At 40.9% G+C, this 20,518-nt stretch overlaps 1 protein-coding gene across 3 annotated transcripts in view; it reads right to left on the bottom strand.

The window, feature by feature from the left end:
* Window positions 1–20,518, bottom strand: part of DOCK1 (dedicator of cytokinesis 1) — a 272,132-nt gene that overhangs the window by 45,111 nt on the left and 206,503 nt on the right. For all 3 annotated transcript variants that reach the window (XM_031597310.2, XM_031597311.2, XM_090145652.1), the window contains exons 34-38: window positions 15,233–15,318; window positions 14,873–15,029; window positions 11,567–11,607; window positions 10,242–10,332; window positions 6,687–6,806 (exon numbers count right to left, since the gene is read on the bottom strand). In XM_031597310.2, coding sequence (XP_031453170.2) covers window positions 6,687–6,806; window positions 10,242–10,332; window positions 11,567–11,607; window positions 14,873–15,029; window positions 15,233–15,318 — 495 coding nt within the window. The remainder of the gene's footprint in view (window positions 1–6,686; window positions 6,807–10,241; window positions 10,333–11,566; window positions 11,608–14,872; window positions 15,030–15,232; window positions 15,319–20,518) is intronic.

The raw sequence follows: 20,518 nt of genomic DNA, 5'->3' as shown, positions 1-20,518 counted from the left end.
TGTCTCATATTATCCTTCATCTTAATTTATATCTCCTGTCCACGCCATCTAATTCTCCTCATGTTCCTTGCCCCAGTGAAATACAGAGATGGCTGCAACTCTACAGGGCATCAGGATGAAAGAGGACTAAACAAGAGGGCAGAACATATAGTTTCCCTTTTTCCAAAAAGACATCAGCCCTACAGGGAAGAAGAGTTTCAGTCAGAGCATCCAACCTCCCAGTGATCCTTCATTTTTCATTTTTTCCTAGGAAGTGGCAATTGGGAGACAAGGCAGGCTGAATATTCAGCAACTCTTCCACCACACCAATGCCACAGAAGCAGGAGCCACCAGTTTGCTCTTCCTCCCCTCTCATCCCCAGAAAAGCCAATTCTCAGAAGGAGGGCTCCCATCCTGCAAACCCAAGGCTGGACTGAAAAGCTGCCCAAGCAGATTAATGGAGGGAAGGGTTGGAAAGAAGCAATCTGAAGAGGTGCTCTTGATGTTAGAGGAGAATCACAGAATCACAGAAAAACCAAGGTTGGAAAAGACCTACAAGACCATCCAATCCAACCATCCACCTATCACCAATAGTTCTCACTAAGCCATATCCCTCAACATCCAAAGGGGAGCATCAAAAGGATGCTGTAGGTGCTAGCTGGAAAAGTAACTATGGAAGATGGCAGGCTCTCAAAGTAAGGGAGAAATATAGGCCAGAAACATCACAAGCAGTCACTGGTATATCTGAGCAAAGGAAAAGGAGCTTTTGAATCCTAGAGAAAAAAAATCCCTTGCTCTAGGAGGGAACAGGATCCTTGAGCAAGTAGGGACAGAGTGGAGATTGACTTCTGGCAATTCACACAATATTTAATCCCTTCTCTGATTTTTCTCATTTCTACAACAAGTTCCACTGTATTATTTATCTAAGAGAGAGGGCTGGAATGAGCATGAGTTACTAATGCTTGTCAAGTGCCTTGAAGATCAAAACCACATTGGAACACTAATTACAATCACCATAATGAGGCACCCATGTCTGCAAGAAATCAGAAGGCAGTTTCTACACCCTGCAACACAGTTTTTGCAAATGGAAGGCTCGCAATGTTTAATCTAATCTAGAATGATGATACAGAGTGTATTTTTACCTCTAGACAAGAATTAACATGGGCTCAACAGTAAAGGCTTATTTACAGACATGAAGTGTGTTCTCACATACTAAGCTGTCTTAATTTTGGCTCAGAGGAGCAACACACTACCAATTTATGGAAACTAAACTAACATTTGGCTGCTCAATAAGTCAGCAAGTGAAACCTTTCAAAACCATTTAACCTTTCTTCATTTTGACTGCTGTCATCTTCTTAACTTCAGTCATCCAGAACTACTTCTGAACATTTTTATTTCACAGAAAATGGTGTTACTGTTATTCTCCTTGCCTCGGCTCTCTGCATGCCCCACATTTAACCAGTCACTCACCAAAGCTGAAGCACTTCTACCATATTTTCCATCTTGAAAATACGCATACAGATGTCCTCAGGCAAACAGCTTTGTAGCTGAATGAGATTTGAAATAAATGGAAATCTAAATAGCTTTAGACTTGCATCAGTTCTGTAAACAACCTCGTTCAGTTCTTTTGAATCCTGACCAAGCACCACACATCCAAAACCCACCTGGCACAATGGATACTGACAACGCATGCCTTTCAGTGCAAATTAATTGCATCTGGCTTATTTATTTCCCTTCCCTGTCAATCAAGACAATAGTTTCTCCAGAGCAGGGGCTGTACTTCTATGGCACTTACCAGGAGGCAGCTCCTCCAGCCCAACCAAACCCTTCTGAGTTAGGGAATACGAACATTAGAAATGAATTTTATAAATGCTTCTGGTCAGAGAGCCTGAAGAATGAATTCTCGAATTAAATATATAGATTTAGTTTACCTTTAATTTACAAGCAGTAACCACACAATGCTAGCATTCTTCCATTTTAATAACCATTTCCTAATGCATAAATGAAGATGAATAGGAAAAAAAAAACAGGCATTATGAACATTTGTTTCTGACTTCATTTACTGGAATTACTCTAAACATTCTTCAGAAGTTAGTTCACTAGTTACAATACTCGAATTCTGTCCCATTATTTTTAATGTAACACTTCCAAGTGCAGCAAAGAAGCAAAACCATTCTCTCTCTCTCTATTCCACAGCAGATACATGATAAAACTGCCCAACTATGAGAAAAGACTGCTTCAGTTTGTGCCAGTATCTGGCACCTCTCCAGCCAAGGAATCTGCCTGCATGAACAGGACTCACTTTTTGTTGCTCCCGTCTCTTAAAAACCCCACTCTGCTCCAGCATCTCTATTCTGAAATCCAATTGTCCGGCTCGATCCTCCAAAGGAATGGCAAGGAGTTGTGTTATAAGACTCAATTTGTAAAATGTCAACTGCCCCAAACTCCAGAGGTCCACGAGTCAATTAAACACTTGGCTTTTCTTTCCACTGTTCGTGCAGCTGGACTACAACACCTGCAATGTTTGCTGAAAATAAAACTAAATCCCGTAATTCTCTTTATGTTCATAGCAGCGGTTGGAACTGCGTATTTAAAATAGCCTGTGAAATGGTCTGAAAATGTTCTGTTTGGTACGGAGCAGATTTATTCAGGTGAGGGTTGCATGGCTGTGGCAAAGGATTCTGATAAATGAGATCTATACTCTTGAAGGTCAATAACTCCCCATCTGCTGCCTGACAGATTTCCTGCATTGGAAGTTTTCCCAGGTTTGCCCAGGACATGGCAGGTCTTCTGGAGGAATGAGCCGTACTGGGAGCTACTACACAGGATTTGTACAATATACAACTCATTAACACAAGAAACAATTTATCTGCAGAGTGTACCAGAGAGAGAGGTTTGAGAGAGTGGGAGGAAAATGGTTTTTATACTAAAGGAATAAGAAAAATATGTACAGCCTAAACTAAGATGTAGACATGAGCTGCAAATTTTTATGCGAAGGGCTTTGAGAATTCAGGAGGAGATCTTAGGGAAAAAGGAGCAATTTAATTTACTTCTGAAGTCCAGATTGCTTGTTGCACAGGGAGAACTGCAGCATTCAATTTAGTTTTTGAGGATCTTCAATAGCAGCAAAGGAGAATCTTAGGATATTTCTTAGCTCGTGTTGAATTAACGGTCAGTAGAACTGAAACAGTCTAGGAGAAGCATATTATCATGCAATATTGTGAGGCATGAGGGACATTCCCAGCACTGGTTGTATTTCAGATAGCATTAATTAACCATCAGAAAGCTTAAAATTTTAAATATAGTATTAAAACAGTATTTCTCTATTGCTAGCACAGCATTCGAGAGGTGTAAGATACCCCACTTACTGGGGCATTTCAAGTATCTTGTGCTTTGTGCCTCCAGTAAAACAGTAAAAGCCTTTTCCTGTGGGCTTAAGAGGTGGGAAGGATGAAGGAGAGGAAATAGTTGAGAAGTGTGCATTTACCTCTTTTTTTCCTCTACAGGACCAATGCTTTCATTTTACGAAGAAGCAGCAGAAAACATTTATTCATTTATAGACTGTGGCATCCACCAGCAAACTCCAAACACGTTGTGGTTTGTACATCTTACTGCGCAGGGTAAGAATGCTGTGGCTTCCTGTATGGCTACAGAGACCACATAATCCTGCTTTAAGATGATAACTTTGTCAACGACACCAGAGAATTTCTTGGCTTCAGAAGTACATTAGCATTGACTAACATCAATTGCTCCACAAATTTCAGCTTGTTCCTTCTTCCTTTCATTTCTGCTTCTACTTTCCCTTCTCACTGTGATACGCTCTAGCAATTTTCAGTAAAGTCCCTGGATTAAGGGCTTTGTTGAAAATTACCAGACTTCAACAAAACACAGGAAGAGCAAACACCTGAAGAGCAGTTCAAAGGACAGGTTAGACTGCTGGGAGAAGAGCAAAGACGAAACTTTTAAGGGCAAAGGCTGAGAGAGATGGAGCAAAGACTGGAAAGTACAACATACAACACAGTAAAGGCAGAAAAATCTAGGAGATAAAAATACACACGTGCCCAAGACTTGGAAGTAGCAACTTTTCATTCTGGAAAGGAGGGACTTGAAGAGTAATGAAAAGCACTGCTGATGAGGAATCAAATCCACAACGTCAAAGAACAGAAATTGCACCTGAAAATCCTAATTTCCTAACGAGGATACTTGTGGTGAACACTATTATTTTGTTCAGACAAATGACATTCAGTACATGCTCATATGTGGTCCTATTAAATTACAAACTTCTCAGGCACTTCTGGTCTAGAAGTGGTATATTTCTCTGCATAGTAAATACATAAAATTACACCTCATCCTGCATGCTGATATTTAAGGAGTTAGCTTTATGGTTGCTCTACACTTGAAAAGTGCCTTGAGCTTTCCTCTGGGGAAATTACCCTGATTAAGAGAATGGGATCATGATTGTTGAGAGGCTGAACTACATCAGCTTTTACCAAGAAAAGCCAGCATTTTAAAACCAAGTGTTACCTTTTGAGAAATCCTGCTATGCTACATGCCTCTAACCATGGGTACATCTCAAGGCAGCCTGGAGCAGAAAAGAAATGCTCTCACAAGAGCTTTAAAACAAAACTACCAAGCTTCTTTAAGAGTCTGACAGTAGCTCTAGAGTTGTCCAGAGTAAAAGGGCCACTGGTGGACATCTCTTGTTAACTTTATGGGAGAAGAAAGCAAAGTAACAGGATCAACACAGAGCAAACTGCCAGGCAGAGGCAGAAATTGTTAGTTTATCAGCAGATGATTCTAAAAACACACATAAATACTGTTCCAGATGTGCTACTGATCACAGAATTACACAGTTAAAGTAGCTGCTAAATTTGCAAACTGCACAGGTAAATGCAAGAAGTTAATTTATCCTAATGTCAGAACACCCCACCTGAGAGAATTACCTTAATTCTACTGCAGAAACCAGCTATTTGAAACTTCATGTTAGATTTTCATATTCTTTTTGTATATTGATTTTTTTTCCTTTCTGCTGAATGATACAAAACCTTATCACCAACTCAGGGGACCAGAAAACAAGTGAGCAAAGATCTGCAGAGGGGCAAGAGTGCTTTGAAAATGAAGCCTCTGCTCACCAAAATAAATTAAGCAGGAATCCCAGTTATGCAAAGAAATATGAACAAGTGGTCACAGTGGTCCCTTCAATATCATACTTCACCAATAAATTTTAAAGCAATGAAGATTCAGCTGTTTAACTGTGAGGAAATGGAGTAAATATAGAATTTTCAGTGCTACTTCTTTTCATTTCTGGTTGCAAAACTAGAAAAAAAATAAGAATGGTTATTCCATTTGATAAAGGTCTCTTTCCACAGTGTGCTGTGGAAATCAGTGCTGCTCACTGTATGTGCATGTGCACTGAGCCTGCTGCTATCACAATACAGAATTTCTAAATATTGCATTAAGATAAGAAGTAAAATTTGACCTTTTAAGCAAAGTTTCTTTCAAAACACTGATCTGACTCTGTTAAAAGCCTACTTGAATAACATGAGCTTGTAGGAGAATTCTTTAATTCTCCCAGTAAATAACATTTCTGTTTGCACTACATTTAAGCAACAAACATTGCTTTTAAATAAATAACACTCTAGGTACGTGGAAAATAAAGATGAGGTGATTGGTGGCAACCAACATGGCTGACAAACTTGGTGGCCTTTTACGAAGGGGGGCCTACAGGAAAGCTGGGGTGGGATTTTTTATAAGGGCATGTAGCAACGGGACAAGGGGAAATGGTTTTAAACTGGAAGAGGGTGGATTTAGACTAGATATTAGAAATAAATTCTTTACTGCGAGGGTGGTGAGACCAGAACAGGTTGCTCTCTTCCTGGAAGCATTCAAGGCCAGGCTGGATGGGGCTGTGAGCAACCTGGTCTAGAGGAAGAAGTCCCTGCCTATAGCAGGGGGTTGAAACTGGACAATCTTAAAGGTCTCTTCCAAGCCAAACCATTCTGTGATTCTACAAACACTCTACTGGTGTTAAACCACTACAGAAAAAAAAAAAGATTATGTTTCTGGAACATCTCAATGAAGAGAATTCTACCTCTCCATTTACACCCTTTAGGCATGTCGTTTCCAGGCTCTGATATGTCCCTGCATCTCTCCCTGCCTCCTATACCAAAACCATCATCTCTGTGGACAGGTAATGCCAACACCCATCCCTTCCCACCTCACAACATCAAATTCAAATTCCTCTTGGAAAAGCATGAGCAACAACGTCTCTGTCTCTCCATTAACCTCTTATGGTACGAACCACACATCCACTCTGACACTTGTTTTTTGGTCTGTACATAAGATAAAACAAGAGTAACTGAAGGATTGCATTAGTTGTTGCAATTGCTGGAAAAACAAAGTCCTGTAAGTTACACATATCGCTTCCTTTTTATTTTCTCTGTGGCACCATATGAACATACATTTACCTTTAACACAGCAGTTATAAATGTACCATTGATTTTTTTTACTACTATTTTTTTTTTTTTTTTTAGTATTATTATCTTCCAAGTGCTGGCAGGGTGTTCACATAAAGCACTCCATATAACAACTTACAAATTTAAAACTCCCTGAAGGTCAGTTGATGCAAACAGTGTTTACTATTCAACTTGTAGGCAAGTTAGAGAAAAGCAACGAAACATATTTGGACTTTTTTTTCCTCTTTTTACCTTGCCCTTGTCAAAGTAATGGATAATTTCTTGATACAGCTGATCTTTCAGCTGTCCTTGAGTAGCAGCCTGGTATCCATCCCGCTGGGTAAGATGTGCTGCACACGCTTCTTCTGACCACTAAATCATACAGAAAGAAAAAGTGGAAAAATGAAGGCAAATCAGAATTTATCAAATGTGTCAGTAAATTTAGGCTAAATAAAACACACATTCTTGATTTAAAGAAGTGGTATCACAGCTTGCAAATATTTTATTATGGTTGTGTAACTTGATTCCCTGGGCACAAGGACCATTTATTTCCATGCTGTATCTATAATTGGAGGCTAATTACATATATCAGCTGGAAGGAAGCTTCTTGAGGTGGCTTCTTCTCCTCAGTGAGTTTGATGAGCCTGACCTTGGCCTGCTGATGGTGCAACCTGCTGGATGCATAATGAACATTAGCAGGTTTATGTTGAGAGATGCCCCGGAGCCTGGATACATCAGCACAAATGGAAATGACTAGAGGCAGAGAAATTAAAGAGCTAAAATGAATTGAGAATGTTTGGAGGTGTGGAAAAGTGCAACTAGGTTCATATAGCCCACTTGCAAATAGTTGCTTGCCTGACAAATGCCTAACAGATAAACAAGGCAAAGATAATAAATGGGTCTTCTCTTAGTCCCGAGACAACCATGTAATTCCTGACGGCTTTCTCTTGCACCTCCATATTCTGGTGCCCAGTAAAGGAAAGACACAACTGAAACCTCTGGACTCCAGTATTCGTATCGCTTCTACATCTCCCTTCCCTCCTCCCACCAATATGCCCTAGGACCCATCTGCAGATGAGACAAAACTGGAGCCTTCTCCCTAGACAGGATACTAATACTATATCCTACCTCTCCAACGCTATCTATTTTCATGAGGCTAGCAGGAAATTAATACCTAAGAGACTCACAAAACTCCATCAAATCAAATCACACATCTCCATTAAATCAAATGAAACTTCATAGATTGAAAAAGAGACAGGGACAGGTGCTCCAATACGGCTTGTTGCCTTAAGAAATGAAGTTAAAAAAAATAAAATTAAAGAACCGTTCACTTTCATCTCTGAAAAATCAAAGTCACTATAGAAGGAGGACTGGCCACAAAAATAAAATAACTTTTGGAATAGAAGAAATCTGTACGAAGATCACCAACTCATAGATTTCTTCACAGAACTGCTGCTATATCATCTAGTTTTACCTCCTACGTCTGTTTTTAAATTTCACCCAATTATTTTTTAATTTGGCCAGCATGTTTATATTTGACTCAAACAATGGTTGTGTTTCGTTACAGCAGTATCTTACAGAAACACATTCTGTCACTGTTTGGAGATGAGAGGAACTGAAGATAACACCCCAGCCCCTGGCAGCACATTTCAATGGCTACAGACTGCCTGCTGTAGGTATGTCAGACAGCAGCTCTGAACTTATCTTTTCCTTAACCAACCACAGGAGGCTCTTTCATATCATTTCCCTCCCCTGAAGGCAGTCATTTGATGCAAATCAAACGGATCCCTTTTTGACATCCAACCAGAGAGCACTTGACATTTCTTGCTGACAGAACCTTCCTTCACTTCTCTTATAGTTTATGGCTCTCTTATAGCCTTCCTGTTTTTACATCCTTCCTAAAAAATACACAATGGAACTCTCCAATCTACTGATGGCAGTACAGCTTTGTACTGCAAAGCCATGTTTATGAAAGAGAGAAACTTCAGTGAGTCTCCAATGCAATGGCATTTTTTTCAGTTGACTAAGAGCCACCACCTTTTGTTAGTGGGGTTGAAAATTAAAACTATTTTATGTTGTAAAGTCTCTTTTCCAAAGTCTGTATCATCAACTTGCAGTAATCTGGAGAAAATGAAGAGAAAACAGAGTGCTTGCAAACCTACAGGTGAAATTCTTCAAAGCTCTCAGTCTTGACCTATGACTGATCCCATTAAAATCAATCTGATGCAACGTATGAGAATGGCGAGTGTCAGTGAAAATCCTGTCCTCGAGGTTTGAAAGAATACCTCAACTGCTTCAAATTACACACAGCACGATATGGCTCCATCTCAAATAGCACCAGGTCCTCCACCCACTGCTAACTTGTACCACGATATCATAGCAGACAGATCAATGCTCTTCTACAATACATTTTTTCCAACCTATGAAGTATATTTATAAACAACCACCCTTTTAGCAATGAAAGCCTACAATAAGGATCACCCTTACATCTGCCATTTTCTCTTGGTTCACATCATAATAAAATAAAAGTGGGTATTTCCTTCAAGTAAATTAAAAGAGTGTATTAAGATAATTCATCCAGTCTCTAAGATTTTCTGTAAGAAAAAATGAAATTGGCTAAGCTCTCCTTTACGGTAACATAAAGCATATTGACCAAGGAGGTAAAGATATAAAGGGTAAAAGTCTGAATGATTCTTTTGGCACCATTCATTTCATCATTCTTCCAGGAAATGCAGCACGTGGGAAAGGCAATGTTGTACCTTCTCTACGAGGCTCACTCTTACAATGCCTGATAAGCAAATATCACACAACTTGGCAGTTGTGTTTAATGTCTCCAGGAAGAACATGAGACATTTTATTGCCACAGACTCAGTCAGTTATACGCTCCAACTTCTACCCACAGGTGACAGCCTACACCTGGCTATGTGAACAAAGATGCTAAAGCCTTCCCTCAGCTCCTCACCCCTCTGAGATGTGTCTCAGCCCATAATATGTCGTTATTAAAGAAGTAACTGCACCCAGTAGGCTGTGTCCAACAATTGTCCCTGCTTTTAATAACTCATAAAGCTATTGCTACTGTGCTTTTACTCTCCAGACCAATTTTACTCATTTTCTCTGAGTAACAATGCTTTATATATTTTAAAACATAAAATATAGTAAATATATTTCAAAGTGTCTTAATCTAAATTGCACAAGTACGCTCTGCATCATACTTAGTCTTCTTATAGTTTGGATGCAGTTTACTTGGCTTTGAGGCACAAATAGCTCCTCATACATCCTTTAGAAGTGCTTGATTTAACGCCCTCCACTTCTCAACTTCTCAAAACAGACATTTTACACCACCGGTTCTCTTGAGATTGCTCAGATTAAATCAAAGATTGCTAAGAACAATTCACAGCATGGAACAAGATACACTTCCATTACAAAAGGGGTTACTATTAGCATAGTTTCTGTAATAATACCTAAGGCTTACAAAACACTCACTGTTGGCATAAGAAACAAATGCCTCCACACACTACATAATTTTGATATTTAAAGGAAATTTATATCACAGCTTTTACAGTTTTTAATGTGTGGTCTTTACTTCACTGTGCTTCCATTCTTATAAATACACTAACACATTTATACACTAATGGCAGAGAGTTTGCTTCCTGCACGTTGAGGAATTAATTCCACGTGCAAAACATTAAACTGACATAAGAAACAGCACACAGGCTTTAAGTGCTGACTGCAGGAATGACAAAAACACACTACTATTGGTTAGTGCTAGAGTGATTTCCAAACCCTGCAAAGTATGTCAGTGCTTACCTTAAGAAGTTTTGCATGCAGAAGCAACGTGTAGGCAGCTTCTGTATAGTTATCACATTCTTTGTGCAGGTCACACAGTTTGTACAGGTATCTGGAAGTAATAAAAGCATTCCTTCTTAAAAAAGGTTGGCTATCGGATGTTACAAATTAATTCAAAATAACTTGCTCTGGAGACTTCAACAGTTCGTCTCTGTCTTTAAACATCTAAATACATCTGGGATTACATCTCAGTGCTCATATTTCTGTGTTCAGAACCATTTAGGACCACCTGCATTTCCACTGAGCTTTTCTCCCAATGACTTGTGAAAAGCAATGAATTCCATACACAGGACATTGCTCTAATTGTTCAGTTATAGAAACAAACAAGTCTGATTCCTCAACTTCAATACCATCAAACCTCTAAAGAGGATTATCCTCGTTTGTTTGTCAGCTTTTTAAAATGGGAATTTAAAAATATTTATCTGTCTTTGACAGAAGTTTGTTAACAGAATAATGAGAGAATTTGAGTGGCAGATGGACAGCAAGAGCTTATCTTTACATCTCTGCCACAGAGGGCAACTTGCTGCTCTAGACAGACCCATGGTGCACCCATGGTCCAGTTCTCAATCCTGCCTTTTGCTAAATATTACTCATTTTTGTACTTTATTAAAGCAACAATTAAAACCATTTAAACAATAGGAAGCGAGTTTACTAGAGAAAAGTCTTCCAAATAGGTAACAAGCATCTGAGAATGAATTCATGAATAATACTTAGCTACCTAAAATAGCAGTCAAAGAGAAGCTTCATCACTGCAGCACAACAGTCTAGCCAATTTTAAGCCAAAGTACAAATAGAGGACTGGGAACCCTGAGGTTTACAAAAAACACAACAACATATTACCATTTTCACTTTGTGTGAGAGAATAGATTTTGAAGGATTCCTAAAAACTTTCAAGTGAGTATCAGTCATCATTATTATTTAATAGCCCATTTTACCCCAAGTCACATACTTTCTACCTTACTAGGAAGGAAAATTGTTTCTTCAGTCAGTTTTCTTTTGACTTATGTTCCTCATGTGATAACATTCATGCCTGCTGACGTGTTCATCATAATAAAACTGAAACAGTTGGAGGAGGGATACAAAACCAATCTCATGTGTTTAACTACAAATGCTCACTGTTCTCAGTGAGGATAAGCTTCTGAATGTCCTTATGGTCCAGAGAAGCGATGCTTTTCCATTACATCTTTCCTTTCAGTCCCCAGCTGACTGCTTAATAAGATCTTAATTCTCTCCAATTTTGCTACACTCATTTAAGCAGATTTTTGTCACCGGTCACGTTTACAAACCTTATGTACATTTCTTCTCTCTCAATTTCCTTGTAGAAATTCTGGGGGGGAAAAAAAAAAAAAAATGTTACAAAGTCTTTGATTTCACAGTAAGAAATACATAAGGAACACATTATGAATTAAAAATTCATTACTGGATGGCATCAACCTCAAAACTGCAAAACAAAATCTGCCTCTAGTGATAGAACCTAAGTTATTTAACTTACAAAATCCAACATGTGATGTTTTGTGATGTAGCATATTAGGGCTTCTGTCTTACTGCAAAGGTTAAGAATTTGCAAGAGTATTAACAGTAGATATTTGCTTCTGGCATTTGCAAGCCACACATCATTTTCCATTTCAGTTGAAATTTTGTAATATACTAATTTTTAAGAAACAGTTGTTCTACAGATTTAAAATTCTAAACCTTAGCTGAGAAATACATCACCTGCCCCTGAATTCTAATAGTTTCTTTTGAAATAAAATGTTAGATTAGTGTTATTTATCTGCTTTCATTCTCATCATTCCCTTCAGAAATGTCTGAATGCCTCTGGTCTTGAGATAAACTAGTTAACACTACAAATATTGTAAATACAGGATATGATAAATTGGGCAAGATATTAAAGGCTTTTCTGAATCTAATTTAAAGTTTGCCTTCAAAAGTTAAAAAAAAAAAAATCTAAGAAAACAAATTACAAAGAAATTTATATCCTCCACTGAATTGCTATGTGTTTCAGTGCTAAATTAAACCAGTGTGAGCAGGCACTAGAACATTTATGAGCCAAACAACAGTACATGCATAAGCCCAATGCAAACTCACCCCCTTCGAGGAGATCCAAAATGAGTGATGGAATTTATACTGCTGTGTTGCAAAGGACCAGTTTTTTAGTGCACATATAATTTCAGATGAGCCAATCTCTAGTTTTGGGTTGAACTCAAAAGACAAACTGAACCAAATGGAATGACACTCCCCAGAAAATTCTCCTCTCCTACTCGGTTTATTATTTTGTGTTGTCAGAATGAGCTTCCAGCACCATCCCTCCTCCAGCCTGCCTGCTCCCTTAGCTGTGCACATACTTTGCCAGGGCTGGCAGAGGTAGGAACAAGCAGCCAAGGGAAAAGAGAGGGCTTTTATTTTGCTTTAACATCAGCACTGGCTTAAATGCATATCAAAACCTCTGACTTAAACTACAGTCGATACAGGCAAACCTAATCCTGTGAAAGCCTGTGTATTATTAAAGGCCCAATTAAGAACTCTTTTGAGACCTCAAGTGGGAATTACGCTCAGCACTGGCCCTGGGTCAGATTTTGCAAAGGCATAAATTTCACTTCAGGTGCATGGAGAATGATGAAAAGACTGCATTGGCCCTGGAGGGCAAACGGGACTTTCAAATCAACCTCAGGTTTTAAATCATGCCTACTGAAAACTAAGTGAAGTTCTGCCCCGCGCCACTTTCATCCATTTTCTGCAGACTTGGGTGGCAGGGCTGTGTGTGGGTAACTCACCGTGATTTAACTTGACAGCAGTACATCACCCACAGGATTTACCACCTGCAATCACCTGAAGAATTCTGATGGCAAAAATCACCATCAGGAGACAGAGAAAACAAAACCAAACCCTACACGTGCCATCAGTTCCCCCGTGGCTCCTATGGCAAGAATTACTGGGAAGAGTCTCAAGAGCATTGCAATGAAAGGAAAGATGAATCCATTCACCTTCCTTAGCAAATTTCCCTAGTTTTATACACTGTTGTCACACCTCAGAGCATGTAAAGCGTGTGATTTTTTATTTTCTATCTTGCCTGGTGCTAACTGCAGGTTTCTGTAACTCCAGTTCTGCTCAGGAGGACGCGGCGCCTTTCTGCAGCAACCCAAGGGCACTCACTGCATCAACAGCCGGTGACATCTCTCCGAGTTTCCCCTCCTTCCCCATTTACTAAACATTCTGATGCTTTTTGATGTGCACAGAGAGGAAAAACAAACTAAAAATAAAATCCCAATCCCTGACTTGATGTCTCCATACTCTCTCTCATTTCGTTTACAGCTTACACGACACTGCAGCACAAAGGCTGTGCTGCATGAGCTGAGCCCATTTGCAGCACTCCCAAGTGCTAAAGCTACACACTATTTACTGAGATCTTGCCAGCCCAGCCTGAATGAAATCTATCAGCCACAGTGCATTAGGCAATAAGCACTGTCTGTACCCCACACATTGAAATGAAGTATGTGTTGATAACATTACGCAGATAGTAGCTGTTTCCCTAACTGCTAGCAGTTTAGTACTGAGTCCTAATGAAAAACATCAAATCTAACCAGCAGTATGGTAGAGGTCTCTAAACTTTAACACAATTTATCTGGATGTGCTGATTTTGTAATAATAAAATCTCATCCTCTGATGTTTCCAGCAACAAGCATGAGGAGCGTACCATGAACCAACTCCTGCTCTTCCAGCTCTGACCCAAACAGACCAAGGTTTGTAGTGCAGACCAGACACTGCAGAATTTCTCTAGTGAAGAGAAGGAAATTTTATACCTATGAGGGACAAACCAAGCTGCTTCTGCTCCCCATGAATAACTCTCACTAGGAGGGTGGTGAGGCACTGGAACAGGTTGCCCAAGGAGGCTGTGGATGCCCCATCCCTGCAGGCATTCAAGGCCAGGCTGGATGTGGCTCTGGGCAGCCTGGGCTGCTGGTTGGTGACCCTGCACATAGCTGGGGGTTGGAACTGGAAGAGCACTGTGGGCCTTTTCAACCCAGGCCATTCTATGATTCAATATCATTCAGAAGTTCTGAACACAGAGCAGAATACAAATGGGATTGCAAATACATGCATTCAATAGCAAACCACATAGACTGGAACAGGCTGCCCAGAGAGGCTGTGGATACCCCGTCCCTGGAGGTGTTCAAGGCCAGATTGGATGGGGCCCTGGGCAGCCTGGTCTAGCATTAGGTGGGATGGTTGGTGGCCCTGCATGTGGCAGGGGGGTTGGAGATTCATGATCCTTGAGGTCCCTTCCAACCCTGGCAATTCTGTGATTCTGTGATAACTCCTTTGTTCTTCTATAGGGTTCTTCTATATAGAGTTATTCATGCACAAATAGTAAATATCAATGAACAACCCCTCAGAGACAAGGTCCTGAATCATTCCTTCTGCAAATTAGGTCATCACCCATGTTTTCACAGGTTTCCTCTCATAAAAATAAAAAGAAAGAGAAAAAAAGAACTAAACTTGAATGAAAATCTTAACACGTAGTCGATGTTAAACAAAGTACTTTGCTAAGGGTGCACAACTGAAGACATCAATTCAGGCAGGAGATTCCTGCTTACCAGCACGTTGACGGTGCAGCTCATGCGGTTCTCTTTGTTCTCGTCGTGCATGATGGTCCTGTAGTCCAACAGTCGCTCCATCAGGCGGACAACAAGTTTGACAAAAGTTTCTCCGCTCTTAGCGAGGTATTTGTGCTTCCTGCAGTGCTCCAGGAGACTAAAAAAAAAAAAAAAAAGAAAAGCCAATTACACACGCCTTGTTAACCACACACAGAAAAAACCTTGACTCAGGTGCAATTTTAAATATTGCGCACCATTAAGAAATTTTAATTATTTCTGGGCTGCAAAGTTCATTGTAGTCTAATTGCCCTCTCTCCTGACTTCACCATGACATAAATCTCGCCGCTGATCAACACTTACATTTTGTCAAATAACACTTTGTACTGTTCATCTCCTCTGCCTCCTTCCACTTCGTGATCCAGTTTTGTGATGATCTCATTTTCAAACTATAATTAAACAGAGCAAGCGTAAATAATCAGATGGCAAATATTTCACTTTATGACTGCAGTCTCAATGGTTCACAGATTGGTTGGGTATCTCGGTGATGTTTCGCCACTATTTTAAAGCTTGATTGACTTTAAGAGTTTGCAGTCTCTGGTATCAGACCATCCACGATCATCTGCTGCCCTACAAGGATTTTTTGTTGAAGGAATCATTGGTCATGTTGTTAAATGAAGCCTAAATATTTGCATTAGGTAAAACAAAGTAAGGAGCTTAATGACAAGGATAAAGGGAGGGGAAATAAGGAGGAAAAAAATAAGACACAATGTCCCCTGCAATAATGACAGTAGAAACAAAAGCAAAATAAAGGAACTGTGAAAGCTCCAGTAGAGATGACAGATAACACCAAAGGCTGCTCAGGCTGTTGGCTCACTCAGCCAACTGAACTCCCCAGCACTGCTATCATCCCATCCCTTTGTAGCATACAGGTATTGACCCTACCGTGGCATGACTCAATAAACCTATTAATAAGGCACTGCAGAGCAGGAAGGATCTGTTTCAAACAACTTAAGAGTAAATACTTTGATTGGGAAAATAACACAAACTTAAGCAGGCATTAGAACACATTTTAAATGCAATCTGAGTAATTCATAGTTTTAATGAATACAGAGGGTTTTACTGCTGCTGCTCTTTTGCTAGGGCTCAGATTAGGAATGAATTCAAACTATGAGCAGAGGAGGGATCACTCTAGGTCTGCTGCCATGTGACAAGTCGACCGCGTCATCTAATTCCTATCTCTGCATTAAATAAGCACGGACATCAGCAGTGATTCAACTTATTGCCAAGAAACCTCAGCACAAGAGCCAGGGTGAAAAGAAGATCCTCCTGCAGGTGACTGTGACCCCATTAGTCAGAGCACGGATGTATTGACAGAGCTGTTGGCTTCAGGTTTTTCATTGTCACTTGATTCAGCAGTACCTGACTATCCAGAGGAGAAGTAAAGGGCCACCTGTGAAAGAACAAAGTGTACTAACATTTTGTAAATGTCAAGAGATGTACTTTGCATCTGCAGTTAATATTAACAGTATATCATATGCAAATGCAAACAGAACAGACTGCCTGGTACAACAGCCTTCCAAGCTAGGGATGCATTACCACAACTCCAGCCATAAGCTTTCCTTCCCTGTGCCACAGGTCCCCGGTACCCTCACAGCATTTCTTGCTCTTTGTAAACTGTTCCCACTCGTAGAACATCTGCTTTATAGCGACAAGAATCCTAGCTCCTCTGCTAAAGCCACTTTCCACTGCCTATCAGAATGGGCTTTCTGTAACAGAGGACACAGGCTTTTGCTGCATATCTGAAGGTAAAGTTTGACTTTTCTTTCACTACGGGCACCAGCAAGGTGGCAACAAGCACAGCTTCGAGAAGCTGTGCAATGGAAATTATGTGCTGAAGATTTAGCTGAAATCTATGCTGAAAGATAAAATCAAAACCCACGTACCAAGAGGAAAAAATCTCTGTGGAGCATCCTGCCAGCCCAGCATTCTCTGCAGAGGGCTGGTAACTGGCATCAGGGCAAGGGACCACTGCCCCAAAGTACCCCAGTTGGCAGTGCAGAGGGAGAGAGCCTGAGCCCTGCTCCTAGCCATGATGTGCCAAGCAGGGTGACAAGCGTGGAACCCCAGGGCGCTGCTGCCCCAGCCACTGCACGCACAGCAACCAAAGGGCAGCAGAGACAGCAGGGATGGGCATTTTCCACAGGCTCAGCCCCAAGGGGAGCCAGGGAAGATGAGCTGCTACCTACAGCCAGCAGCTGGGTTTGATTTGGTTTTAGAGATGCTGCATTTTTCTAGCCCACAATGCAAAGTTCTGCTGGCGTATTTATTTCAGCAAGGAGTGTGAGATCACATATCCCTTGCCAACAGACTTGTGTCACGATGAAACTCTGACGACAAGAGAGCATTTTTATACCACCTTAATTTATATCACTTTGAGGAGGTGTAGCTCCGTCCACTGCCGGCCCTTCTGCCAACACACCGCATTCTGCGCTCTGCCCACGCAGCCCTTTCTCTGCCAACAGAGGTTATCATAATGTCTCTGTCAAATATCAAGCAGACACTCGCCCTTAGCTCTGCCACACTGCCTTGGCCCTGAAACAACTGCTGCATGCACACGGCGAGGTAACGGTGAGCAGAACAGGACAAAGCCAGCAGCACTGGGGGTGAGGAGCAGCAGCTCAGCCCCAGGGCTGGAGGTGCCCACCTGCCCTCCTGCAGAGCCCTGCTCTGCACAAGGCCCAGCAGCTGGGAACATGGGAATGTGCATTCTCTGGCCAAGCTGAGACTGCATACAAAGTGCGGCTATGAAGATGCTCCAGCCTGGTTAATAAAAGTCATTTTTAGGCAGAACTGTGCACTGGTATATAGAGCTTGACTGTTTACATTACACCAAAGAACTGCAAAACACAACTCTTTACTAGAACAAGTCACTCTCCGAATACCTCACCAGGCTCTGTAGTAATTTGGGCACTATTACTGTATGTGAAAACCCACAGTCAGATCGGGGCACTTGTCTCCATTTCAAACCCTCCACAGTTTTCTCATCATCAACTTCACCAACGTTCAGAGTCTCCTATCTTCACAGCCCAGCCCAGAGTTTTCATCCTCTGCATCGGAGCCGGGAAAGTTATTTTTCCATTCCATATGGCAGCCTGCCAGAATTGTCTTAAGAACAGAGAAATAAAAAAACTCTGCTGTGAGTTCAGTGACTGTGAGCTATCATGATGAGTAACTGCAGAAAACGTCCTGCTCACCTACTGCTCAGTGCAAATTTGGGACACAGGTTAACAACGTGCACAATTCAGCCTTACTGTGAGCTGTCAGGAAATCCTACCTAGAGATTGTGTGGTGCATATGGAGATAAAATCAACTAAATACCCAAACAACAGATATTCTACCTTAAACAATTTTTACAATTATGCTTGACTGTTTTGGAGATGAAAAACCAAAACCTGTGATGAAATAATCTCAATGGTGCTCTCTATATACCCCCAAATCATCCACAAAAAACTCACAGGAATGCTGACTGGAACAGATCTCAAAGGTCATTTAGCCCAAACTCCCAGGTGATGCAAAATCATTTCCAACACAGAGCAGGCCAACTGTAACTCAGCCAAGTCCTGAAGATCTCCTTGGATGGCTGATTACACAGCCTCTCTGGGTAACCTGTTCCACTGTTGCACTACTTTATTTGTGAAGGAACGAATGGAAAGTGAAGTGAAATAAGGTTTTTAATACCACGAATCCATAATTCAAAAAATGACAGGAAAATGAGAAAAGGAAGAATAATGCAATCCACCTCCTCTACGAGGCAACCCCAAGCTGAAACACGTTCCCACAGTAAAAGGATGTGTCAAATAAAACAGTGAGGCAATGCGACGATGAAACAGAGAAGTCACAAAATTCATGTTCTCTAATGAGACCAGAATGAAATTGACTTTCCACACCAATGTGAAAAATGACACTTGCTGCCAGCAGGAGCCCTGTAGGTGATGTATTTTTTAGGAAGAGATTACTCATATGAAGAAGAGCAATTACATTTGTCACACAGGACCACGACTATTCTTCTGATATCAATTTTACTCAAATCTCTGTAAATCTGGGCTTTGTTGTGCCAGCCCACTTGGGTTGAACCAAGCTGTGGCATTTTGAGGTTCTTAAGGGAACCAACCATTAACAGCATCCCTTGCTCTGTGATCATTCCTCACACCTATCAAGGAGATGATGAGGCTCAGATCACTCAACCCAGATGACTAAACATTGCTCAACACAGTCAGGATTCCTTCTTCTCTCCACAAAAGAACGTTTCATTGGCACACAGTTCATACAGCTATGGTCTTCCACGACAGAGAAAGAATGGGGCCATGGAGTCACATGAGCACATGGCTCTGGGATGCTGCATCTGGCATAAGATGAAAAAATCTCCAACTTCCCTTTGCTTTCTTTAAACGTGTAAGCATCTAAAATAACACAAGGTAGGACTGCAATTATAACAAAGGAATTTACTGTCACAGGAATCACAGAATGGCCTGGGTTGCAAAGGACAGCAATGCTCATCTGGTTCCAACCCCCTGCTGCGTGCAGGTCACCAACCAGCAGCCCAGGCTGCCCAGAGCCACATCCAGCCTGGCCTTGAATGCCTGCAGGGATGGGGCATCCACAGCCTCCTTGGGCAACCTGTTCCAGTGAAGAAGCACCATATTTTCCATGTTCCTGTGACAGCCAGTGACAATTGCTGAGGTTCCTTCTGGAGACTTAGGAAATATATCTGGCACTAGTGATGAGCTAGATTCATATCTATCTGTTGGCAGCGAAAGCTCGAGGAGTGATGCTAGGAAGATTACAGGAAATTATTATCAACTTATCCTTGCAGCTGATCGAGATCTCAGCTTCCCTTTAGGATGTGTGCATGAATTTTAGCATAGAGTATATCCACTGCTTCATCTGTCTGTTACAATCTCTAATACTGAGGAAACAGTGGTTACAAATCAATGTAAGCTATCAAGCATCTTCAAGTGTCTGCTCAGCTAATCACTTTGGGTTTAGGTTTACCTAAAGTGTGGACAGGCTGTAACTGCAACACTGGCTGACAATTTAATCTAGCTGTAGATGAGGATGTCTTTCAATCCTCCAAGCTGCTATAAATTTGTTTAGATACGGGATGATAATGAATTTGCCATATAAGATTCAAGGGAGACATAACACCACTGGAAATTAGTCCTAATGCAGAAATAACACAAAGATCCTGTGAAACTTTGTTAAAAGGCCACTACAAAGGTTGTGACAATTTCCAGTAGTTTTATCTTCCATTTCCTATTTTCCCAGAGCATCCTGGTCAGCAAACAGGTCCAGTGGCCATTTAATACGAAGGGATTTGGGATGTTTCTGGGCTCATTGCATCAGATTTTTCCCTTGCTCTTAGGTAAGGTAAGAATACCAACATCCTGAAGGACCAGAAAATAAATAGAACTTAAACATTTACACTTCAATCACTTCTGTTCTGTGCTCAAATCCATAGCATGGAGAGGAGAAGACTAACACAGGGTTCAGAGCTGGTAAAAAAGACCAAAAACGGAATTATAGGTTGTAAAATGTGATAGATACTCAAGTAAACAGCTAACTAAGAAGAATTATATCAATATGAAA

This window comes from Phasianus colchicus, chromosome 8, assembly GCF_987193195.1.
Source record: "Phasianus colchicus chromosome 8, bPhaCol1.hap1.1, whole genome shotgun sequence".
NCBI lineage: Eukaryota > Metazoa > Chordata > Aves > Galliformes > Phasianidae > Phasianus > Phasianus colchicus.
The sequence above is the reverse complement of the archived record's forward strand: the minus strand, read 5'-3'. Positions and strand labels throughout refer to the sequence as shown.